The following is a 26,372-nucleotide window of genomic DNA, read 5'->3' as shown; positions in this document are numbered from 1 at the left end:
TTTTTACCGTTCTGATTCATAAATCAGTGATTTTCATCCCAAGGGTAAAGAAAGGATTTACATTTGAAAGCGTATTTAGGATTTATTGGCCGTAAAGGCATGGAAAAAATTATAAATCTCATTTCTCACTTATAAAAGCTTTTGAGGATTTTTGTGTGGTAAATCCAATTAATGTAATTTTAATGTCATGATTTTAAATCAGGCAACCCTGCTCCCCAAAATTTTGAACCATGTCACATCCTCCTCAGTGAGAGCCACTGGAATAGGATGCCCTGCCACTGAGCAAGGTTGACTGGAAAAGCCTCAGTTGTCTAACACAGAGACAAAGTAGACATGGAGCACAACTTCCAGTCAGATGGGTGCTAGAGAACAAACACTGATGGCACAGAGGTCTTCAACTTTCTTCTCAATACCTTCTGTGCTTGCTCATCACCATCTCCTCTGAGCAACAGCAGGGAAACAGCCAGAGCATTTCGACCCAGAGAGGCTAATGGGATACCACTTCCTCCTTCGGAACCAGCTGGGTCCCCTCTCCCAGCTCATCCAGGCCAGCAGATATGAGGGAAGGAAAGGATCTGATGCATGATCAACCCACAGATTGGAACAGCTGTCATGGAGCATGACTGTCTCCAGCCTGATGAAACCAGTGATACCTCTTGACACTTTGATTTTGATGGACCTTCCTTCTGCATCTCCTCCTGTCTGGGTCAGGGCACTCCCAAACCCACAGAGTGATGGCTCAGCTCACAGCATTCACAGCACTGCTTCCCACCAGCACATCTTCATGCCAGAGATGCTCATGCTTCAGCAAAGACTCTACCATCAAGCTTACTGCTACCTGAGGGACTAAGATCCAGTTACCACTAATGCTTTAAACACAGCCTTTTCATGCTGCATTACCTCTGCAGGGTGTATTTTGAGAACCTAAATTAACTTGGATCCTAGATAGATTTATGTTTTACAGATTTAGGAACTCTACAGTGTGCAACTGCTCCAGTGCTGGCCAGGGGGGCTGCAGGGTCCCTGTGTGGAGTGGCCAGGGCTGCCCCATTCCAGACACAGCTGGTTCCAGTGCCTCCAACCACCCCCTGCAGGGCCCAGCTGAGCCCCACAGCCACCACAGTGGGACCTCAGGGAAAGCCTCTGTAAGGAAGGGCAAACACTGCCCATGGTGAGGGGAAAAGTGTGAGAAACAGCCCTGTGAGCACCAAGGGGAGAGGGGGAGGAGGAAGGAAGGGGTTCCAGGTGCCAGGGAAGCACCTGGAGAGAGAATGGTGGAGCATATATCCACACTGCAGCCATGGAGGAGACCATACTGGAGCAGAATATGCCCTGAAGAAAGCTCCAGCCCTCGGGAAGAAACTATTCTGGAGCAATTTTATCCTGAAAAACTGCAGTCCATAGGGACCCCATGCTGGAGCAGGGGAAAAATGTATGGAGAAAAAAGCAGCAGAGGGGAGGTGCTATGGCCTACAACCTCTCATTTCCCAAAATCCCCCTGCACTGCTCAGAGGGTGGGGGAGGCAGAGGAGTAGGGGATGAAGGAGTGAAGTTGACCCTGGTAAAAGTTGGGGTGGCAGGGGTATGGCGGTCTAGTTTTTGTCCTTGTTTGTCACCATCCAATTCTATTCTAACTGGCAATAAATTAAAACAATTTTTTCCAGGTCAAGTCTGTTTCGTCCATGATGGTAATTAGCAAGTGATCTCCCTGTCCTCATGTTGGCCCACAACCTTTCTCATCTTATTTTCTTCTACCTGTTTACCTGCTGAAGACACGGAGTGAGAGAGCCGTCCAGTGGGCATCTGGAAGCCAGCCAAGGTCAACCCACCACAGAAACACAAGAGGCTCTAGGACAATTCAGGCTGCTGAGGTAGCAGCACTTGTGCTATCCTTTTTCTGTCAATAACGTTTCACATTTCATAATTCTTCCTTGCCAGTCTGTCAGTATTTTTACTTGGTAATCTTATTATGAGTCTACATTTTAGAGAAAAACAACAACCATCCTGTTCCTGATGTTTACAATGGGTAATGCAGGACAAAAGAATTCCAAGTACTTACTTATCCGCAAGAACCAAGTTGATTACAGTAACGTTAAAAACAACGGGTATCACATATGCACTTGGATTCTAACCAAAGTCTGTTTTCTGCATTCAAACTTGCCAATCAGCTTTTAAGTCTCCTGTGTCAGCAGCCAGAACAGTTTGTTTCTTCTTCAAACAATGAAAATTACTTTTAAAGAAACCAAGTTCTGACTTTAGGGCCAACTGTCTGCAGGGTAAGATCAAGGACCAAGTCCATTAGCTATGTCAGGCCCTGACAATCTGCAGCTGGTAAAGATTTGCACAGAGATGCAGTTAGTGGAGCAAGGGACCAGATATCAGGAGAAAAAGGGTTTCAGTGGTGGTATAATTCCATCCCTTGCTCATTTAAAACGTTTAGAAAACTTGCTTCATTTCATGGTGCCTCACTGCAAACACAGAGGGGAGGGGGAGGATGATTTTCTGCTTCTTTCAAAAGGAGCTGTAAAGCAGTATCTGATTCCTAGCAGCTTTGGGATTGTGCGCAGCATAAAACGTAGAGGTAATTCTGATTTAATTTCACTCTTAAATTCTGTCAAAGTGCATCCAGTAAACAGGGAATATTCTTTATTATGACTAACAGTGCCACAGGGTTTCAACCAAGACTATGAACCTGCTCAGCCAGGAAAAAAAAGAAAATAAAAAGGACTATGCATACACACATGCTCACAGATTTGGAAACACTTGTTTCTTTCAAAGTGTTTATAGGCTGAGCTGATGACAGATTACTCAAGGCTGCCCAGGACATCAGTGCCAGAGCCAAGAATTTACCTGTGACTTTCAGTGGTCCTAATCCAGCCGGAATTCTGTCCTTGATACTTTCCCAAAATGAACCAAGAGGGAGAAAATCTCAGTATTAGCTGAGATAATTCTTATGAATCACAAGAACTATAGTCTGCCTGGAACATGTGTTTCTCTCCCATGCATCAGAAACAGGGATGATGCAGATAATCCCCAACAAACCACCGAGCTTGGTAAAACAATTAATTACTGACCTTACAAAGGTTTAACAGGATAAAAAATCCTGCTAACAAAACAGCACAATGTACAATTCGGTTTTAGCTTTCAATAAAGAAACCTCATTTGTACTAAAATATTGGGTGATTTATATTTTCTGTTCCAGCAGATCGTTTAAGATTTAACAGATTGCTGAATAAATTGTTTGAATATGTAAATCATCTGGGCATTTTGTAATATTTCTCCAAGGGCTTTTTCCCAGAAGTTTGCACCAGATCATGCAAATTATTAGTGATTCAGAAAAGAAGGCATATAATATTTTAATTGACAGAGTGTTTATTTCAGCTCCAGTTCTTTGATGTCTTCCCTCTCAGATAACTATAAATGTATGACCTCCAGAAATCCCATATTCTGTGGGGCTTATGACAAACTCAAGTATTAGCAGAGACAGAGCACAGGAAATTAAGTGTTTTACGTAGAAAAAATGAGCTGATATTGGGAATACAAACAGTACTAAATTTCACTACACAGTCTGCTCTGTACACCTAATTTCCATGATAAATGACCATCTGTAATGGACATTCATGCATTCCTTGCACGGCATCCCCAGAATTTCATTTCATCTCTCCCCACGTCCTGCTCAGAGGCTGTCAGCCCTGCTTCCTGGGGGCCTGGGGGCACCTCTGTCAAGGGAGCACTGGCAATCGCGCTCGCTGCCGCCTTGATGCTTGGGATGGGGGCAGCCCACCTGCTCCTGGTTTCCACTGCCACGTGCTGCTGCAGCCAAAACCCATTTCCATGAGGCACTCCTGACTTGATGTTGAGGGAATCTACCATTCCACCCCAAAGCCACAAAAAGGAAAAGAGGTTTTCTCCTTCTTTCCCATAACTGCCTCCTGAGACTAACTCTTTAATTATCCTGCTTAACCAGCAGCAGCCAAAAATCTGAAGCCCTGGGCCAGAAAAGGAAAAAAAAATAAAATAGAAGAGGGAAAAAAAAAAAGAAAAAGCAGCTTTTCTCTGAATGAGTCACACACTGATTTCACTTACCTCTACATGGTGAAAAGGGCAAATGCATTTGTAATTGTGCTGCAGAACATTGCACTAAACACTACTTTTTTTTCTTTTTTTTTCCTGTTTTCTTAAAGCTAAACCTCTGTACCAACCTAGAGAGCAAGCAGCACAAACCACACATGGTTCCTGACAGCCAAATGGTTTCTCCCACAGCCTTCTGCTGAGAGGCAAACCCTGCAGTGGCAGACTTGGGTACGCTGGCTTCAGCATATCCACAGGTCCCCAGTGATCCACTTCAATCAGAATCTGAAAAGAGCAATTTCAACCCTTGCAGCGCGGTGTGAGCTCTGCTACCTCATGCATTATTTCAGCATGAAATATTTATAAATTGGAGAACAGGGGCAAGCTCCGTCTTTAAAATGTGTAATGAATTTTTTTTTAATGTATGAGCACAACTTCTAAGAATCCGCAACTTGTTTGATATCCTGGGTTTAATAGCTGAGTCTCCACTCCTCACCCATACAAAGGAAGCAGAGATTTCACCTCATAACTGATTTCTCTTAAAAAATTGATCTTCACGTAAGCAGGTGTTTTTGTATGTTAGGGCTAATTTTGCTTTTCTTTACATTAGCTCTCAAAACCACACTTGTGCATTTTTTGTAGAAAAGAAAAAATAACAGTATTTGTTATTTAAAATTATCTTCCCCCTGGAAGCAGTTTGTATTCTGTAATTAAAATGGTGGTCACAGTCTACAGTGACACACTGTTACAAAACTGGTCCTTGGAAAGCCATAGGGGACTGATGGAGACTAATCTGACAACTTAGAGGGCCAAACCAGTATTGCCATAATACACAACAGTCAGTGGAAAAAGCCACTGACAGGTAGGTTCTTTTGCTCTACCAGATTACACCTGTAAAATGTGACTCCTGTGTTAGTTGGAAACAAGAAGGTGGGACTTTAAAAAAGCTTCAGGCAAACTGGTTCCCTGTAGACACTGGGGTCCTCAGCACGTACAGTAGCGTTACAGGCTGGAGGACTTGGGGCTGAAGAGCACAAATCTCTGCAAATTAACCTTCTGCTTTGATGTGTTACTCTGCTAATGAATTCTGCAGAAGCAGTTACACATTGACCTGTTCTCTGTAGCACTGATGACTCTTTTTTTACCTACAGATTTAAAAATATTTACCAGCAGAGAACTAATTGATTCTCAGGAGAAAAAAACCCAATTTTACTTCCTTTGAAATTATTCCAGATGTGTAGCACCTCGCAAGCAGGAATACAGCATCTCTGAAGTAATTTGATTACAGAATAACTAATTGCTTTGATATTTCAGAAAACATTGAGTGATTTTGTAATATATATTTTGTGTTTCCTATTTGGCAAAAGGTTAACTGACCTGCCTTCCACTCAGCCTCATCTCTGCCACCTGCTAGTGTACACCTTAATTTACATTTCCTTCAAGCCTGCACTATAAATAGACTTCTGCGGAGATACTGCATGTGCAGAGATCCTTATAAATGCCAGGACCACTGTGAATCCCTCCCAAGGAGCAAACAGACACATGTGGAGCTCAGCAACCTAGCAGGCCACGCAGCCTCTGTCGGCTAAGAGAAGCACAGCTTTCAGAGGGAATGGACAATTACTGTGTTCTGGTTTAAGCAGACCACAAAAAACTGCAACATCTTAAATCCTGTAACAGAACACTAAAAATTAGTTACAACTTGGATTATTCACGGAATTTTAAATTTTCTTTTGGAAACTGCACTGTTTAAACATCAGGACAGATGCACCACAGCTAAATTAGCAGATGCAAATAATCTGAATAAATTTGTATCCTCTTACTAAAATTATGATAGCAGAGTACTAGGTTGAGTTGCTAAAAAGAAAACACTTCTCCTTTATTAAGGGTAGCTGCTCTGGCTTTAAGCACTTACCTCAGCACAAAGAATCTTTCAGGAAATCAACTATTCTTGACTTGATAGCTTTTTTTCCACCTGGGGTCATCACTCCCCTTTGGTCATTCATTCTACAGAGCATCTGCTTTACTGGCAGATACTGCAGTGAAAGGTACTATGTGGGGAACAAAACTCTCTCCTAAACCTAGTTCTATTTTGCTGGATATATCCTTACCACTAACAACAAAAAAAGGCTCCATTTCACTCAGTGCAGCACAGGCTGTGCTAAACTTATGCCATCTGGTGCAGATACACACAGTAAGTACCTACTGTAATTTAGACAGCAGTTATAGCATGACCTGCAGACCACAGCAGTAGATATTAATATCTGAGAAACACTATGTATTTCCATTATTGCACTGCCTTTTAAATGGAGCCCCAAAGCTGAGAGCACATTAGGTATTTTTGCAGGCATTTTCTCTATTACACACTGCCTTCTTCATGGCAATATAACCAATTCATTGGAAACTGCCAGACGTGGACTATACACTTGCAACATTCACTGTCCTGCTTCCTGGCATTAAGCGAATAGATTCAAAATGTGTCAGCTTTACATCAAAGCACCTCTCAGAGCCAAACTCTGCAGTCTTGTTTTTAGAATATGACTCCACTTTGGGTTCTAAACAGAGATTAAGCTGATTTTTAAATGCTCTGCTTGCAAGCTTCAGACTTCCAAGGGAGCTGTAATAAAGTATACTTCCATGTCATCAGTTCAGAAAAACTGCTGCAAGATCAGCAGCAAAATCATCTGAGAGCTTCAGTCCAGTTCTTGAATGAAAAGGGATCCAGCCATAACTGGCTATTAAGCCACCATAACTGGTACCAGTCATGATGCTGACTGGTCGACTCAGCAGTATGATGAAAAGCAGGTGCCATGTTTGTTCAGGTGGAGTAGGAGAGGACAGGATTACCACTAGGGAAGTGACAGTCTTCCAATATCCTCCACCACAGCCCATGTGAAACTTTTTGCTGAGTCCCTAGGAACTGAACTGGGACCCAGGTTTTAGAAGTAGTTCATTACAAATGAAACAAACAAGAAAAGAAAAAAAGAAACCACCTATGAGGGTTACAGCAAATCTATATGCTCTCAGCACACTTGTACTTACTACTTACAAAATACCCATTATTTTAAACAACACTTTAGTCCTTGTAAAACAAATCAAGAAATGTTAAAATGCCTCAGCTTAACACTACTCTAGTTCCCACTAAACAGCTTTCAGAACCTTGTACTAGTGTTGGAAAGGTCACTTGCGGTCAGACACCACTATGTATTTTGGAGTAGATGCTTCTTTCTTATGCCCCATTCCTTGTGAGAACCAGCCCAGCGGGCTATCCGAAAGCACATCCCACCCTGCCTTGGTGAACACACTAGAGTAAAATGCTGCCTTCTCCTCCTCTTTCCCCTCACTGCCCTGGTGAGGTGGGGTGGGAGACCTTGGGGATGGATGGCCACCTCCACATAGACATGGATGAGCCAGGAATGTGGAGGAGCAAGCTACCTTTCCATGGCCTGCTTGTGCAGCCAGAATGCCAGCAACCTGGCAGAAAGAGGAGGTGATTAATGAAACAGCTTTGGCCAGTTTCTGACAGCCTGAAACACAGCCAAGTTTCCAGAAAGAGAGGGATTAGGAGGATGATGTTCCTCCACAGCCCCTTTCAGCTCCCACACTCTGCAAGTCACTCTGCAAAACAGAAGAAACATGTCTGAGAAACGGTGCTTGTATTTGGAGGAGGACAACCTTTGCCACCCCTTTCTTGCCTCTCCTCAAACACAAAGCACCCCTAGATGGGGCAGATATGCTTCATCATCACCCCTCATGAGCCCTGCAGCCACCTGAGCTCCTCCAGACAGCTTATAATTAACTAATACCTTTATGTAAAGTAAACCAAACTGATCACTTGACAGAGCTTAAATTACAACAGACAGCAACTGATTTGCCAGTGGATAATAAAACACTTTGAGAACTCAAAAAGAAGCAAAACAGTAAATCTGGGTGGGAGAGGCTTCAAATCAAGGCAGTGTTTCTCAAAGTTGCTAGATCAATGCAGTAAACCACAGGGAAGGTAGTTCCCTTCATCAGTCTCTGGACAAATTTCTAGAGCCCATTTACTGTACAAAGTTGGACTTTATGATGTCCTGGTTCATGAAGAGATGGAAGAATTCCACAAAAATTCTACACTGGCAATGCACTGCTATGATTATCAAGCTGCAACCATTGTTTCAACCTAATTTATTTCAGAGATTAAAATGGCACACAAACCATGCATCAACCATTGCTGTGCATGTGGACTGGATGCATTTATTACCAGTCCAATTCTACAGTCTCAACAAGATTCTTATTGACTTGAAGATAAATTGAGCTGACATTTTCATGACCACTCGAAATCTGTTTTCAGACTGTAGAAATTAAGCCTGTGACAGATATATAAAGGCAGATTTAATTTTTTTAAGAGACAGTCTTGCAAATACTGTGCTAAAAATACAACAAAAAAAATCCTGTTTCACAGATTAAGTATAACACCGTTATGAAAAATATGCTAAGTAGCTTAAGAGAATGAATATATTGTTACTGAAATCTATTTCAAACAGGATTGAGATTGTTATCACTCGCTTCTTGACCTTTATTGAGGAGATGCTATGAAATTCTAAGTATTTTGTATTACATCTGATGGCACTAATTCAAATGCATTTTCGACCTATATTAAAATATCAGAGATTATAGTGCAATCCAAACCCCTCCTTCTTCCCTTATTTAATGCCCCATCTTGGACAGCTTTCAAAAACAGGAATGCAGTCACATCTGATTAAGAGTTTATTTATTACATTTCATGGTTTAGCAGAAATAATGTGAAGATGTTAGTGAAAAGTACAGAAGGATTAAGAATCAGAGCAATTGAGCAAGCAGAGAATGCTAGGGCTTTTTGAGGTTTGCATATGTTGTGTTTTGTTTTGGTGGTTTTTTTGGGGGGGTCTTGTTTGGTTTTTTTTTGTTTCGTATTTTGTTTTTTTCTGTTGGGTTTTTTGTTTATTTGTTTTTAAGAGAACAGGAAATAGCCAGGGTGAGGACGCTAAAAAGTCAGGAAGTGCATTTAAGTCAGTGGACACAAAGACATGTAGTTTTCCAACAAAGGAGGCAACATTTTGGTAATGGAAAACAAGTGTCCCAAAAGCCAGAGGTGACTCCACAGGAGTCTCAAACTGCAGAAAATCTGAGTCTTTTTAGGCCTCTCAGAACTCTTCCTCTAGAAGTAAACCTCTTGCTGGATACATGAAAATGTGATCTGGGATCTCTAAACACTTTTGAACATAGGATGGGGAAGAACTTTGTTATGTTTTTAATTAGGCTGCATAGATCATATTTCGTTGTATTGTCACTGAAAGCCTCAAACACTCCAATAAAAATGACAATTAGCATGCTGAAATTTTTATTGTCTTTTCTTAATGTGCTAACATCACAGGAAAACTCATCTTGTTTGTGTTCAGATAAGCAATACTACAGAAAACAGGAAAAGAAAATCACTGCACTGCCTTGCTAGTTGTTGTTTGGCCAGGCCAGGAGGTACTGTCTCTCCAAGCAGAGGGCACATCCAGTTATCTGGCCCCTGTGCCTCTGGTTTCAACTATATCCAACCAATATTTTGCCTGGCACCAGCTGTGATGAATTTTGTTTGTAACCAGTAAAAGCTGGAATGAGGCCAGCAATACATTTCCTATAAGCTGCTGAAGATTTTTGGCTGTTAAAGACCTGAGCTACTTAAAGGTCTGAAACTTCCCATACCAGGACCACAGAAGGGCTTTTCCTCTAATGCATGCAATATGCACTTAAGGGGCCAAGTTTAATTCTGTACAGTGTTTTACATGCCTTAGACATTGAAAATACCTCTACCGAAGGCATATACAAATGTTACAAACCCACTGCTCCGTGAAAAGCATGTAATTCAATGCTGCACCACAAAGTATACAAAAGAGTAACAAATTAATGTCACAGAAGCCCCCTTAAATCTGTCATCTGAGAACTTCCAAAGTGCATTAATTTAAAATGTATCTTTCACTCACACACAAGGGATTTTGTATTTTCATCCTAGGTCTTGATTTGCACTGGAAAATTTTCAGTGCTAGTACTAATCCCTGAAGAACCTCAGTGCAAACAACCCTCATTACACAAAAATTCTTTGCTTCCAACACTTTTTGACATGTCAGCCACTTCTTAATCCTTTTAACTTAATGAAGGAGTGGTTACACAATGACATTGTCCCATGGAAGGTCACTGATCTGTCCCTTGAGAGCACTTCACTGGCATATGGCAAGGAGAAAAGGGGCTGTGATCACACACACCTTCTAGGAGGATAGGGCTCCTAGGCTGGGAGAAGCAGCAGCAGGCATTTAGAGCAGCACTGCTGCAAGCACTGGCTCCCTGGGCAGAGGCAGTGACAGCTCCCACCCAGAGACTGCAGCCTGACCTGCCCCAGGAGGACTGATCCATGTCCTTACAACACGAGATGCACAGCATCATCTCTCCTGGAAAGCAGAAGCAATGAGTCTAAGCCTGTGTGAAGAACAGAAAGGAGAAATTTTCCTTAGAACTGTTACGGTCCTGCAGCAGATAAACCACACTTGGTAGCCAAAACTTTCTTTTTTGGCTCCTGGGCCTATTTGGAGCTGCTACAGGAGAAGAGCAAATGCCTGGTGTGGGAGCTCTTCCAAGCTATGTGGTCATGGTCAAGGCTTCTGTGTTGCTGCTGCAGTCATCGTGCAGGCTACAAAACAAAGGCTGGTCTAAAGTTCAGCCTCAAGCAACTTCTTAAGTAGGTCAGAGCACAAAGCCCAAAGATGAAGACTTGAACTCACAGGGGCAGAAACCTCCCATCCCCATTTTATGGCACAGGCACCTGGACAGAAGTATTTGTGTTGCTCTTGTGAAGCTAATATGAGGATTTTCTTGACAATACTAAGGAAAAAGGTACTTCTGACACCTGAATGTGGCCAGTGGACCACAGGGCATCCTTATGGTGGTGTAGCTCCTGCAATGCTCTTCTGGACAGGCCAGAAACAGCACAAAAAATGTTGTTTGCCAGTTTCAGAGGAAAATCTTGCAGTTCTCATGCTAGACCATATTTTCAGCCACTGCATGTCAATATAAATCAAGTGACTTGAGGATTTTGCCTAGGTAATTGACAGTTTGTATCTCTTCACACAAGTTGGGAAAAAAAAAAAAAAAAAAAAAAGTGATAAAAATATATCAACAGCTATAGTGGTGCTACTGCCAGTTATGAAGGAGCTGCTAGTCCTGGAAGTTATTAAAACAATTCAACGCAAGTGACAGATAACAGTAATAAATCAGCCAACTTGTTTCAGATATCCACACATTTAGTGTTTTCTTTGAGCACAGCAAGTATTCAGCCTGGGAAAACAATGGCACCTCATTACAAAACCCTATCAGCAACTGCAACATACATTAAATTATTCACACATAATGAAGCCAAAGTGAAAATCTGCACTTGAGGCGTAGCTCCTTCAGATTTAAACGACAGCTGCTATCTGGTAACTTGCTTTCCAGTTACCTGTCTCACAGAGCAGTAACTGTTTTTACATTAGCTAAGAGTGGTATCACATATTCCCTCAACACAAGGGCTGCATCCCAGTGGGGTGGCCTTCAGAGCCTACTGGTAAGATGCAAAAGGGCACCCGTGCAGCAAGAACACATCCTCACCACCTGCAAGGCCTCTGCATACCCCCCACTGAGGTTCCATGTTTTCCCAGGGGACCCCTCTAGCCACCCCCTACTCAACAGGTCAAGGCTGAGCATCAGGCTGAACCAATGCACCCAAAAATGTGCCCTGCCTGGAACAAGGCACCACAGGCAGGGCAGGGAGGATGCAACACAAGTATCCATCAGTGATGGGACCCAGGGTCAGGTGCCTGCTGAGAGAGCACACTTTGGGAAGAGCCCTTAGCTGCCAAGGTGTAACCTGCCCTTTCCTTTCCATTATGGAGCACAAATGCCATGAGCTATTCCTCTGTAAACCTCAGTATAGGACGAGGCATAGCAAGAGAGTACCAAGCAGCAATTTTCCACCTTTCACACAGCCCTGCTCTCCCTCATGCTGCCCAGGAAGCTGGAAGCTCCTCAGGACTCATGGTGATTTTCTGGAAGAGCCAGCAAGCTTCCCCACCTTCTAAGCAGCAAGAACTTCCAAGCAATGTAACTTCTTCATGGAAATGATGAGTCAACCTTTAATGAGAGTATAACCTAGTTTTCACAAGTTCCTGGGGCAACTGGGGATTGCAAGTAGCTCTGCGGTTACAGGAAATCTCTGGAAGGAAAATAAAGCAGAAGTATACAGAAACTTAACTGATGCTATCTCAAAGGTACCTTACTGTATCTTCACCTGACAAATTGCAAATGACATGAGATAAACTACAGGCGTTGCTTTCCTGGACTCCCGAAGGTATCTGACAAACTAAAGGACACTCAGAAGAGAGCCCACAGAGAAGCCCTGGGCTGGCAATCACAGCAGCCTCCCCACAGCCTCCCACTGCTCACCTGCCTAAGTGGGAAACCCTGGCAAGGCTTCCCAGCCCTCTGGAGAGGACTGCAGGGTTCTTCAGGTGCCCAGCTGGGCACTCTTCTGGGAAACTACTCACAGATATGCAGAACAAAACCTCCTCTGTAGGAGATAAAAATAATAATAATTTAAAAAAAGACCCTCCCTCCTTTAAATAAGGTTTGGCTGAAAAACCAAAACAAAGGTGCTTTGTAACTTGCTAAATTGGAGTGATATAAACCAGGGCTGTTTCCCTAGTAGCACACAGGCCAGTTCACAAGCAGAGATGACTTGTCCCTGCTGGATAAACAATACTGATAACTTCCTGCTGCACAAAAGCCAGCCTGGAAGTCAGGGCATAAGCAACTGCTGTCAGCCTGCAACTGCAGAGGAATGCAGGAGAGAGACCCTGTACCTACCAGCTTGCCAAGAGCTTCAGTGTGTTTGATCAGCCCAAACCAGAACAGGTTCTTACTTCTGAGGCTAATGTGATAGGACCTTCTTAGGTCATCAAATCTATCCCCTGGCTAGCACAGGCAGCCAAACCACAGAGGTCATTTTGTGAGCTCCTTTAACTTCCTCACACACCTACTTCAGAAGAAAGCATGGCTGGTGGGGAATAAAGAGCAAGCAGGAAAAGTTTCCTCTCTTGAAGGAGAATATGGAATTTTAATGCAAAATAAATTATGTTAGAAGATAGGGACAACATAAGCTCAGCAAATACAGATGTGAAATACCATGGGTCCCTCTGAATCTCAACACATGATCTTAATGTAACATATTATTTGAAACAGACAGTAGACATGCCACTATGTGTGCAGTACCCCTGTCATATAGCAATTTTGTAAACATTATTGTCAAGCTGACATTTTATTACATATCTGGAAATACGCTAATTCAATCATTAAGCTTCCTTGAACAATTGTGTAGGCTCAGGAACAAAGACATACATTGTTCTTTACTTCAGACAATTTGAAATGTTGAAAACGGAGAATGAGGGTCATAATTTTTCATCCATCCCCCATCCCCTTGAAGCTCTATTCTTTCGCTCTCCACTGGAATTTAATATCAAATTATCACTGGAAAAAGCCACTGGAGAAAAGCAATGCAAGGTAAGCAGACTGGCAATCCTGTCATCCATTTTCATAATTTCAGTTTATGTAAACAGGCCATCTATTTCCAAGCCAAACATACGGTTACTGCCACGGACCTGAACAAAAAATATTAGCTTTCAGCCATGTAAATATATTAGCTATCATCAGACAGAGCCTCACCGAGGTCTTTGGGGACTAGGGCCACGCAGCATAGCAAGTGGTCAGCACACTGAGAGGCTATCTATGCCTTAGAGCAGAGATGTCAGCAATGCAGGCAAAAACAACTGTTGTCTTACAAGAATGCAGTATTTGCACATGAGATGCTCTGATAAAGTAGGTTTGTGGGAACGTTACTAATTGTTTAGATCACATTAACACTATGGCTTCACACTCACAGCTGCGTGAGCACACAAGGATTTCTCACACGCAAGGCCATTCTCCATCCCAAGAGGTTTTCATTTAAATATGCTTATCCATGGCATATTCAAAGTCTATATTCAGACATCAAACTTTGGCTCCAAATAATTAATCTTTATTTGTGGTAGTTTATACTGCTTTTAGAATTGAGAAGCCCATCATGAGCAGTACATGCCAAATGGATGCCAGACAGGCAGTGATGCCCAGACACTGTTGCATTGCCTGAAAGGATCTTGTGAGCATAAGACTGAAACAAGTGGCAACTGTGTTTGGAAACCCTTGGAAGATAATATACTACACAAGTGGAAAGCAAAGTTGATTACAAAAATCCCTATATTCTTTATCCAAAACATTGCACTAAAAAAAATCTTGTTGCTCTTCCAGGAAAATCTTGAAGACTTGAACAGACGTATTTCAACCAGGTCTTGTACAAAATACTATTAGAGTTGCTTTAGTCCAAACAATGAAAATGTGTTAAATTTATGCTGGCTGCTTATTTTCTCTACTCTTAGTTTACATTTCCAAAGCAGCAGATGAGAGAAGTTTCCAAAGCAACAGTTCAGGGACTTGAAGGATTTGATCCAAACAAAAGAATTAAGAGCTGCTGTCATGTACTGTTTAAGCTCCATCATATTATAAGTGCTACTTATACATAAGTAATTAATTGTGGGTCTCTCCACTGCTTGTCTTCAATTACTCAATTATTTTCAGTCTGCTACCCGAATATTCCTGCTTCTCTTTTTTTCCACAGGTCTATTGCAGAGGTGCTGTGATATGGAAACAAGCACTCTGCAGCATTCCTCCCTCTTCCCTGTTCTCCACCCCAGCCAGTCTCAGAGGCCGGACAGCCTGGAATGCTCCTGGAAAGAGGGTCTCGTAGACTCCACGGAGCCTCAAACTCCAAATCCTGAGTGCTGCCAACAAGTGCCACTGATGTGGTGCTTCAACAATGCAGGTATCAGAACAGGGTCATAACACCAGTCAGTACTTTAGGGGGTTTCAGTGTTGTCAGAAAATGGCAGAGTAGAATTTCAGAAAAAAAAAACATTATTAGATAGTAATTATGTGTATCCATGAACACACATACATGTGTATATGTATACAGGCATCATGTAGGAAGGATAATAGGCAGCAGCTGCAATCCCCTGCTCTCTCCTTGACAACCTTCCTGTTCTCCCTGGTTTATGTCATTTTACCCAGAGAGCTACAAACTGCTCCTGGGGGTCTCTGTCCTCTGAAGTTCAAGACATCTGCTGGTGAAGCTGGAGCCTCCCTCTCTGTGGTGGGACACATCACTCTCCAAGGCTAACTGCTTCCCTCCTGTCCCAAATGATTATTTCTGTACTACTCCTTTTTACAGGGAGGAGGAAGAAATGCCAGTGCTAAGGTGAGAGAAGGAAAGAAAGGGGCACTACTTACATCCAGGGCCTTTCTTACCCTGCTGTTGGAAAGGAAAAGTGAAATTCACGGGCAGAACACAAATAAGCAGTATAGAGCATCAGAGACAAAAAAACTGCAGTGAATGTGATAGCATAAGAACACACGCTTGGGACTGCATTTTGTATATAATTCCTGGGTTACTAACACTGGTGCTCTCGGGCTGCTCAGCAGCTGGAAGTAGCTTACAGGGCAGCAGTACCCTAATTATATCTTCATTAGATCACCTTGACCACGGACTGCATAAAGGACTGGAGTAGAGGTAGTTTGTACAGTCCCTTTATGCTTCAGTAGCAGCACAGCAAGTCCACAAGACACCTGAAAACAAGGTTCACTGCACTTTGGCTGATGAACAGATGTTTCAACAATAGCTGCAGATCCTTAGTACCTCTTGTGCTTGCCACAAACTATACCACAGGCCTCAATAAAGAGAGAGAAGCTGCAACATTCAGCTTTAAACCAAATCTCCCTTGTGAGCAAAAGAAATAACTCCATTTAATGATAGCAGTAAAAATCTCTTATCTGTGCGGATGAGCCAACAGAGGGAGACATGATGATAAACCATGCCTGCCCAGTTTGTGGTATTAGTGCCTCTCCAGCCCAAACTGAATACTTTTGTATGGAGTAAATCCTGGTAGAAATCTTGTGTTTTACAAAAAAAAAATCATTACAGGAAGAAAAAAAAAAAAAAAAAAAAAAAGGTTTTTATGGTATCAGAAGTGATTATGAAAGTAAACGTCATCACTTTTTTCTTTTCTAAATAGAGAAAATATTTAAGAAAACTTAATTGAATTTCTAAAGATGACACTAAGTGTGGAATTTCTATCTAGTTGTGGTTATAACTCTTACAGGAACTTGTGGTTGCCCTGTGAATTAAGAGTTAAATTTCCTTTTATTTTTAATAACTAGCTTATTTATGCTGAACTTTGTTTCTATCCCTTAAAGAGGTGCATATTAGAAGGAGAGTTTATCTTTCTAGGACAATATTGTTCACATATTGAATTCGTGCTACAGCTTTTACTTGGATTGGCTGCAATTACACTGTGTGCAGCACCAAATGGCCTTCTTGCACAGCTTTTGACCAAGAAGTACTGTCACTAATGAACCTGTTCTGAGTTGGTGTGGTACTACTTGCTACAAAGCAACCAGTACAAATTACAGCAGACTAATCCTCTGAGAATCCTGTGAGCTCAGTGAAATCTCAGAATTAGCCAACAAAAGAGAAATTCTCCAGCTGTGGGTAGGTGAGGCATGGATGCCTTTGGATGCGCAGGAAGTGGGTGAGTCAGCAGAGGTGAGACATGTCCTGTGTATTTCCCAACCCTCCAGGAGCAACACACCCTACTCAGCAGTGCCTGAACTGGGAGCAAGGGACCATGAAGTGGCAGCACACGTGGAAGGTACCATGGTGATTAAAAACAAAGAAAAAAATGTTTTTTTCTAACATTTGGATTCAACAAGGAACTTGAGGCTACAATTTGTCCCATTAGAGCCAGTGCATGAAGTCCCCATTGAAGTAATTAGCTTCTTGATTTCAACAGGATAAGCACTCTATCCATTGTATCTGCTCACTGCCTTGGAATGACAAATGCATTTAACTCCTTTGCTGAACTGATGTCCAGCAGACTATCTGAATTCTCTCAAAAGCGGTGGATGTACAGATGACTGAACAAAGTTACAGATTCTTATCAATTCAGAGGCAAACCCTTCCCCTACTTGAAAAAGGAAAAGATGAAGGGATATAAAATAACAGAAGAAAGGACAGTCCTCTTGTGATCAGCATAATCCCCAGGCTCAGTCTTTACGTCAGTTTTACTGAGTGTTAAGAAAACATTTATCTTTTACATGACCGAAATCTATGGGAAAATCCTACAGGCTTCCCAAACAGAGCACTGCAAGTGATAAACACAAAATTATCTCTCATTTTCAGTGAAAAATCTTTTCAAAACAAACAGTGCAGTATAAGCAAGCTAATTCACTGAATTCCTTATGAATGTTTACTTTTCCCTTTTAGTGATTTTTCTGTAAGCCACAGAGAACATTTCAGTGGTTTATACCTTAATGTGTCCATTTTCAGGCCAAATTCTAACGATTTTCCAAATGATGAAAAACACATGATGCCAAGGGATGTCAACAACTCAAGTTTTACCACAAAACCATGCTAGACTACTTTCTTATGAATTGAATTTGCATGTTTACAAAGACTTCAAGTTTTCACTAATCAAAATTTATTTTAAAAAAAGGTATTCTACTTCTTATGGCTACCTACTAAGTTAAAAAACTCCAAACATCCAAAGAAAAGAACCTGGTTCCCTTAGTCCCCAGCACTTCAAAACAGTCAGAAAAAAAAAAAAAAAAAAAAAAAAAGTGGAAGCAATATTTTGAGAGCCACTGTTTGGCAAGCAAAACAGTTTCTTCTCATTTTGAGCTGCTTGTCAAAACACAGGGTCAGAAACAAAAACACAGGGGGCTAAAGAAGAGGCAGCCTGTGTTTTAATTCTGGTGCTGACAAGGGTTTCCTCTGCAGCCGTTGTCAAGAGCAGACACAGCTCTGGTCATAAATCTGATTGCACATTCCCTGCTGAAGAATGTGAACTGGGACAATAGGCATGGAACAAAAAAATAACTGGAAGTTCAAACACTTTGTAAAGGTCACATTTCAAATACCAGTTGTCTCTCCAGCAGACCTTACAAAGAAAATGTGGTTCTAGATCTTTCTCTAAGCTGTGGTTACTCAAACCCCTGCACAGAGAGAGTTGGATACATCTCTTGCAGAGGTTTTCCCAGGCTGAAGCATGGATGGCATGCTTCCACAGGTAATACAGATGCTGAAGACCAAGGATTAAAAGGCTGAACTGCTATTTGCCTCTAGACAGAATGAAAGGGAAATGGTTTCAGTCTAATTACCAGAGTCTTGCCCTTACTGATGACACATTTATAGCCAGCACCCAGCACTCAGCACAAGCATCCTCAGGTTCTGCTCCATGTGCTCATTCAGGGAGATTCTCCTGATAAGAAGCCACAACTCAAATCAAACAGAAAAAACTAATTATAGAATTAGGCCTTCGGTGCACCTCTGGCATCATAACAGAAGTCACAGAGCCAGAGCCATGAAATGGCAACTGCCAGGTAAATTGTAGTTTTAAAAGTGCTTCAATCATGGGAAATTTTGAACATCACATTGATGAAGAAAAACACAATTTCATTTTAAACAGAGTACCATACAACTGTAGTGCAAAAAGAACCATCTCCCAGTCATTTGCTGCTTCAAATGTTTACTCTGGGATGTCCAGAAGTATGTAATTTTAATTATTTGGCATCTACAGTGAAAGCCAAGCTTCCCAATTTATTTATTTATTTATGTATTCTTATTATTTACTACAAATTCCAGAGGCTACATCTCTATGTTCCTAACTCTTAAAACGTTAATTCTGTTCTTCGGTGCAATCTTTCTCCATACCCACCCTCCATTCCATATTTTCATATCAAATGAATCAGCTTAAGGGACATTCTTTCTCTTACTAAGAAAGATGGTACTCTCTAAGGTTAGCTGCTAGTCTCAAAAGCACTACAGGATAGTACTTCACATCAAATTACACACTTAGATCCACTACACATGACTTTTTCTTCAGTCTAGCAGGCTGAGACATGCACATTATTTCATGTTAAAAGTATTCTTTGTCTCTTTTCCTCCCATTCTCTCTGTCTGCCTTCCTTCCTTCCTGGTCACATTGTGCAACCTCTCAACTTAAAAACAAAGAAAAAAACCCACCCAAAAAACTCACCCCCTCCAACATATACGAAGTTCTTGTAAATAACACCTAATATCTCAGTGGCCACTGAACAGGCTGTTGTTTCCTCATTATCTCTGGCAAGATTCTTCCTCCTACTCTCCTGCAAATCACCATCCACTACCTGAAATGAGATGGCAGTTTTCTAAAGTCTTTATTTACTTTTTCTCTGGTTACTTTTGAAGTCCTTGGAATCACATGTTTTGGTTTGTTTTGTTTTTCTAAATAAAAGTTGCCTTTGAGTAAGTAATTCTGAAGTCATTTGCCAAGAAACTTCATACACTTTGCAATTTAATGTAGCATCACTGCATCTTAGCTTTCTTTTTCTTAAGCCAATATTCCAATTTACTGCTCTTCAAGACTTATGACCCAATCACCAGGGCTGAATATTTTATCAATGAGTATTCTTTAATACTGTGGGCCAAATCTCAGTGTAAATATCTTGTTTTCTGCTGAATATTCAGCTGGCCCAGCAGTACTCCGAAGAGCTGGACTGTTTGTCCTCTTTGCTCCATTATTTACCTGGAATCTGAGTTTATTTCACATCAGCTCACAGTTACTGGCCATGAAGTAATGTGAAAGAGCAAAGGCAGCATCTAGAACCACCTCCAACAGTGTTTGACTACTGAAATGCCTGCCCAGAATTCTCCCCATGGCTCAAAAGTTGCCTGTGGGCCATGACAAACACAAGGCACAACACCTCAAAACTGGAAATTAGCCCACAGAAAATCCACTAGGATAAGCATGAGGGGCAGCCAATCTGAGGCCTCTCAGAAGAAAATACAAAGAGCACTGTCAGAAACACACTTTCAGATTTGGATTCTGCAGAAAAAATCCCTTTAATTCTGATTGCCACCTCTGAGGAGCTCTGGGGTTTGAGGCTGGAGCTGAAGGCAATAACCAGATGTCTCCAATTTCCCAAGTGATAGAAAGCAAAATGCTACTGGTTGATTACTCAGGGATATGCTGTTGTTGTGGGCAAACCTGGAGAATCTGTCATGGAGAAAACACACTGCAGTCATTGCAGTCCCTAGCCTGGCAGCAGGCTGCAGAAGCAGATGCAGCACACGGAAACTGATAGAAGGTCAGTCACAAATTATTCAATTGCTTAGAAGCAAGGTTCTGAGGAGGAGGGCAGTTGGAGTCTCTTGACTCACAAGGACTAGGATGATACTGAAGGCTGCAAAGGGTGCCTCCAAGCTTTCTTCTGGACAGGAGTCAAAAGTGGGCAGGAAGAACAGTCTGAGTATGCAAGCATCACTGCACCTTTTCCTTCAACCCACAGGCACAGCTTTATTATGTTGCACAAGTCCAAACATAAATCTGTAATTTGTCCAAGAAAAAACATTTTTAGAAGGGTTAACCATCAAGGACTAGACTTCAAGCAGATAAACAGGAGGAAATGCATATGCATCAGAGGAAATAATGACAGGCTGTAGATACTGAAAACTAGTAAGAAGGGAAATATAACTGGAATATTAACGTTGTAACAACTTGCTCATGAAGGGGGGAGGAGCAGGAAGAATGTGTTACTTTAGAGATGCTCATGGAATTACAAATGACACAATCACAGACCTTGAATGCTTACAGATTATACCTGTAGTCCAACCAAAGATGGAGTTACTGTAACATCTCTTACAGGCCCTGAAATCCTGATCTTAGAGTGAGCCGATAACTCTGCATCTGTTTTTCATGTGCAGAAAGAAAAACAGGCTAATCACAGATGCATACAGCCTGGAGGATGTTTGCTGAAAATCACATCTGACTAAAATAATTCCCTGGTGTCCTAAAAGGATAATGATTTCTTAAAATAGAAAATTCTTAAAACTCTACATGGAATATCTCAATGTTGAATCTCATTATAATGAGTGAAGAGAGTTAATTAATCACCTAAAAGCTACAAGCAACTTAACTGTCACTGATCATGATCTAGCCACACTGACTTTGCTTTAAAATCAGTATATATATTATTGCCTGGTGCTTATAGCCTGTTTGCCAATTGTTAGCATATGAGTCTAGAAAGAGAAGAGAGGCGTGAAACAAAAACAGAGAATTGCTTAAAAAGAACCTACTGAACAGCCAAAAGGCTTTTCCAAAACTGCAGGAGAGAATTATGTTTGTGAAAACAAACAAACAAACATCCCAGAGAAAATAAAGAGCAGAAACTTCAGAAAGACATGAAGATTTATAAAGAATGGAGAGAGCAGATACATCAGTGGCAAACAAACACAGGCAAGCTCTAGAGGAGCCAATACAACACTGAGGAGTACTGATGGCCTTTTAGACAGTTAAAAAGGTACTTCTGAACGTGCCCACACAGAACACGTCCATTGTTTGGTTCAGCCAGTAGGATCAACAATTATGACACTGGAAAAAAAGGATATTTAAACAACAACATTATGTGGAATTATCAGGACACATAGTTTTTTTGGATTAAAAACAGTTCTTTAAAAGATTTCAATACACAGCTTTTAACAGAAACACATAAGCAGATAGGTTGCTAGTGGCCATTTCCAAGTTCCAGGGATCGTGTCTTCCTATAGCAGAATTTAATCAGTTTGTTATTTGGGGGTGAAGCAACATGAAACTTCTGTGGGAAAAGTTCGCACATTAAAAATAATTTTAAAAAGGCCAATATAGAGCCAAATAAAGAAAAGGGAAGGCTATTCTTACGGAGCACAGTTATAGTCACAATAGCATATTTTGCAATGCAACTAAATGCATTTAACCCTAGCAAAGAACAAGTTTGTAGGCTTAAAGCAGTAGACATGCTTTGAAGACCGTGACTTAGCGACTTACAGCTGTAACAAATTGCTAAGTTCATTTATGTCTTCTTTGATAATCACAGATAGCTTCTTCAAAATAGGTACTCCAAAAAAGATACAGGAAAAAAAAATCCTAGCAAGGCTTATGTCAAAACCCTGTGCTCAGCCCTAGTAGCCACACTTCAAGAAGGAAGGGAAAATACGAGAGGGAGTTCAAGGGAAGTCCAAAGAATTGACCCCTAGGCAGGGCAAAGGAAAACAAAGCAAATCTTACATGTGATACTGGCAGAGTTCACCCAGCTCAGTGATAAGGTTGGGGACTGTCCTGGTGAGTATTTAGGGACACATTTCAAACTTGCAGATAAGCTAAGAGCTGACAGTAGGAATTTCAACCCTTGTTGCCCCACAAAATTTCCCTGCAGTGTTAATAAATGAACTACAGAACAGTCGACAGGTGGTCAACTTACTAATACCTGAAGTTTTCAAAATGAGATTACACGTGTTTAAAGAAGACAAAAACAACCTATGGCTCAATCATGCAAAATATCAGGTCAGAGGAGTATAACGACTCCTGACTGCACTTGGACTATACGAATTTGAGTACTTAACCATGAAAAATTAAAAGAATCAAATGCTGCCTTTAAGACACTTTGTGGTGGACAGCACTTGTAAGAGCCCCTCCAATATTCAAAACAATCCAGATACGCACAAACCTTTCCAGTGTAGCAGAGGCACTCACATTCAGCTCTATTTCAACAGCTGTTTATATTTGTTAAATAAACATAAAAAAGACTAGGTGTCAACCTGGCACTGAAGGCATGGTTTAGACATTCCACCAGCCACTTTAAAGAATTCCCTGGTCAATCCTTTCCAAAGCAGAGCTCTGACATTAGGCTAAACAAATGCCAGTTACGTTCACGTGGAAGTGAGACATGAAATCCACTTGTCTTGCTGCTCTATGGGAAGCATCCTTCTTATACTGAGATATCAGATGCTATTGTCTCCTATCATTCCTAACCACATATGAACTGGAACAAGTTATAAAAAAAACTGCACCTCCTTCCACACATGTAAATAGGAAAGCAATTCTAGAGGGAGAAAAGAAAAGAAAAAAAATCAGAGCAGATTTTCCCCCCCTGCTCACCCCTCTAGGTGAGCAGGAGTGAAAAAAAACAATTGTCATTCTCCAACAGTAATCAATCTTAAGTACATGTTTTTTATTTCCAGGGGAATGAAGGGTTCTGGTGTTTTATCATAATTTTGTTTACTTTAAGCCCAGGAAGTGTCTGACCTGCTTTAAAAACTGTGAATCAATTCTGTATTAAAATACCATCACTGACTACTTCTCCAAAGTGCTATAAAATACACTGAAGGGAACACTGCTATGTTTCCCAGGTAGCATGGCTCAAACAAAACCCGTATCAGAGGAATATTTTTAGAAAAAAACAACTACCACCTTTCCACTCATTCCTCCCCAGGTACCAAGCAGTCCTATGATGTACCTTCTTCCTTTTCTGGTTTTAGTCAAGAATACAAACCAAAAAAAAGCCATAGACTGCACACTGAAGGTTCAGGAAATTACTGATGGGGATAACAAAACAGAAGGTAAGATGTCCTATATTGAAGAACAATATTTTATGTTTTGTTTAGGTTTGTCCTTGCACATGAATTTTAATACTTATGTGTTATCACTTAAACTTAGTGCAGAGCCCAGAGTCAGGTCCACTAGTGTGCAGGCTTCTCTTCTTCCTCACTGATGCAGAGCTAACAGCTGCAGGGAAGCCTATGTTTTTAATCAACAGTTTACTTCTCTATTTTTCTCTAGATAGAAAATATTAATACACATCCCATTTCACCTGTTGTGTTTTTTACCAGCACTGTGAACCATGCTATTCTTACTGCATTGTTAAAGGGTCAGATTACTCCCACCTAGAATCTGTTCAATAAATTCTACCAAAAGCCAAAACATCATTTGACAAAAACAAATAAATCAATAAAAAGAAAAAAAAGGACTCAAAGCAAAAAGAACCTTTGACCCAAGTATTGTAACAAAGCATTTCAAGAAAAACCACAAGATTTCTATTCATAGTCCTTTTCATATGAAGAGCTTGAAACAAAGTTCTCACCACCTTTAAGTTTACATCCACAAATTATATCATAATACACAAACTAAGGATAAAACCCTCAATTTTAGCAAGCTTTAAAAATATATTCAACATGACACTTCAGAGGAATACCAATGTTTGATACCAGCAAGCAAAAACCAAAAACAAAAAACCCCAAACCCTGCTGCTGTTTATTGCCAAAACAGTTTCCCACAACCAAATTTCACATCAAGGCCACAAACACAGCACATGAAATAAACTTACGAAAGGACGTTCCCAATGTAGGCATAATACGAACAGCAGTAGGGAGTAGTCCCATCACAGCAGTAAGCTTTGCAGTCATTATCACACTGAGCCAGACAATTTTCTGCTGAATAAAAATAACATTAATGTGGTCAAACAGCAGCAACAACAAACTGCTGCACAGCACAGCTTTAAAGAAAATGCAATCTAACAGTTTGATACAATCACAGGAGTTCGCTGGAGGTGCGACCTGACCCTGTAATCCAAATGGCAGCCCATTCCCACTCATTCTGCACTACAGTAGGAAGTTCAGAGTTAGGAACTTCGTGTATGGCTGCTTTGTAGCTGGCTGTATCGGTGCCTTCTCATACTGAATAATTTACTATTTTCAAAAAGAGTATTTTGAAACATTCAGATGTTATGGATCACCTTTTTCCATCCCAGTAAGGAGTGCAGAGGGAAACCTGACTGGGCTGCCTGTCTCGTTGAGCTGCAGGAGAGGAGACAGAAGCTGCCTAGGAACCGGCTACCTCCAGCAGACCCTGCCCAGCCCCAGCCTGGGGTGGAAACTAGAGCTGCCTGGAGCTCCCTCATCCCCTGCCAGCTGGCAGCAGCTCCACTTGCTCCGCGCCAGCTCCAGGGCCATGGCCAGCGTGGCACAGGAGTGCCCAGCACAGGGGCCAGCGGTGCCCATCTCTATGCCAGAGACTGTCCTGCCCAGCCAGGGACACAAACATTTCCAGACTGCTAGACCACCAGACTGAGAAATAACACAAATTGTGAAACAACAGTATGAGAACTTTTTAGAATTAAGGAACATGGAAGAATACAGCATAATTCTATTGCCGTGAGAAGCTATTTTAAAGCTACTGACTCCTTGTCACCGGGTACTGCTAATGCACTGCAAAAGCCAAGTCACACTCTTCCCAAGTCTCATCCCAGTTTCTCCTTTCCTGCCTGCCAAAACCTCAGCTGCAGCCTGGGTGAACCCAGACAGGCTCTCTGCCTCACACACCATCACCCTTGGTCACCTCTTTGGTCACACAAACACACACTGCCAAAGTGAAGACCTGACAGCAAAGATGACAAACCATGCTTCTGCATTCCCAGTACACTGTGGCTTCTGTTCCCCAGACGTCTCTGAGGGGTTCTGAGCCTCCCCATAGATCTTACTCTGGTTCCCACTGCAGTTCCAGACCTGCTGGCCCAGCACTGAATGTGCTGGAATCCAGGCAACCCCTATCTCATCTCAGCTGCTGCCACACTCCCCTTCCCACCTGAGCTCTGGCTGCAAATTCCCGCCTGGCGCACAAGTTCCTTGGCACGCTGACTGCGTAAGTGAGCGCCTTGTCCTTCTGATCCATCCCAAAATCTTAATCCTGCTCACTAGATTGTAGCAGGTCAGCTCTCTGAACCTGCTCATGCTTGGGCTCTGCTTGAAGAAACGAGGACCAAGGGAGGAGGGGCCGAGAGGGCTGTGCAAGGCGGCACGGGGCAGCTCACACCGCCCGGCCCCGAACCTCTGCCAACTACCCCCGTACTGAAGAAATGCACAGGCACAAGAAAAGCGGAACACCCGACAGTCTGAAGCCTCCCCGGTAAGGGAAGTGGGGCAGGCGGAGGGCCGGGCCGGGCAGAGCCAAGCTGCCAAGCAGCAGCGGTGCGAGGCCAGGGCCGTGCCGCTGTGCGGGACCCGCACGCCCAGGATTTGCGCTGCGGCCCTTGCGGGACTCCCCGCGCCAGCAGCTCCAGGCTCCTGCACTCATACCCGTTTGTTTGGCCCCGGCGCTGCGGCTGTGCCCCTCCGGGCAGTAGTGCCGGTGGCTCCCGCTCCCACCAGACGCGGCGGTACCCGGGCTGGCGGGGCTGGGACCCCTCACGGCTCCTCTCCCGCAGGGCGCGGATTTCACCTCCCTGAAGCCTGAGCGGGGCTCACACACCGCACACCCTGCCCTGGAGACACCGCG

At 42.2% G+C, this 26,372-nt stretch overlaps 1 protein-coding gene across 1 annotated transcript in view; it reads right to left on the bottom strand.

Moving 5' to 3' along the window:
* CYYR1 (cysteine/tyrosine-rich 1) overlaps positions 1-24,532 on the bottom strand; it is a gene marked incomplete at its 5' end in the record, with an annotated part of 59,890 nt that extends 35,358 nt beyond the window's left edge. The window contains one exon of the mRNA XM_009995438.1: positions 24,427-24,532. Coding sequence (XP_009993740.1) covers positions 24,427-24,532 — 106 coding nt within the window. The remainder of the gene's footprint in view (positions 1-24,426) is intronic.
* Between the last annotated feature and the right edge of the window lie 1,840 nt (positions 24,533-26,372).

The sequence above is a fragment of the Chaetura pelagica genome, unplaced genomic scaffold (genome assembly GCF_000747805.2).
Source record: "Chaetura pelagica isolate M959 unplaced genomic scaffold, ChaPel_1.0 scaffold23, whole genome shotgun sequence".
NCBI classification, from domain to species: Eukaryota; Metazoa; Chordata; class Aves; order Apodiformes; family Apodidae; genus Chaetura; species Chaetura pelagica.
This window is presented reverse-complemented; position numbering and strand designations above follow the sequence as displayed.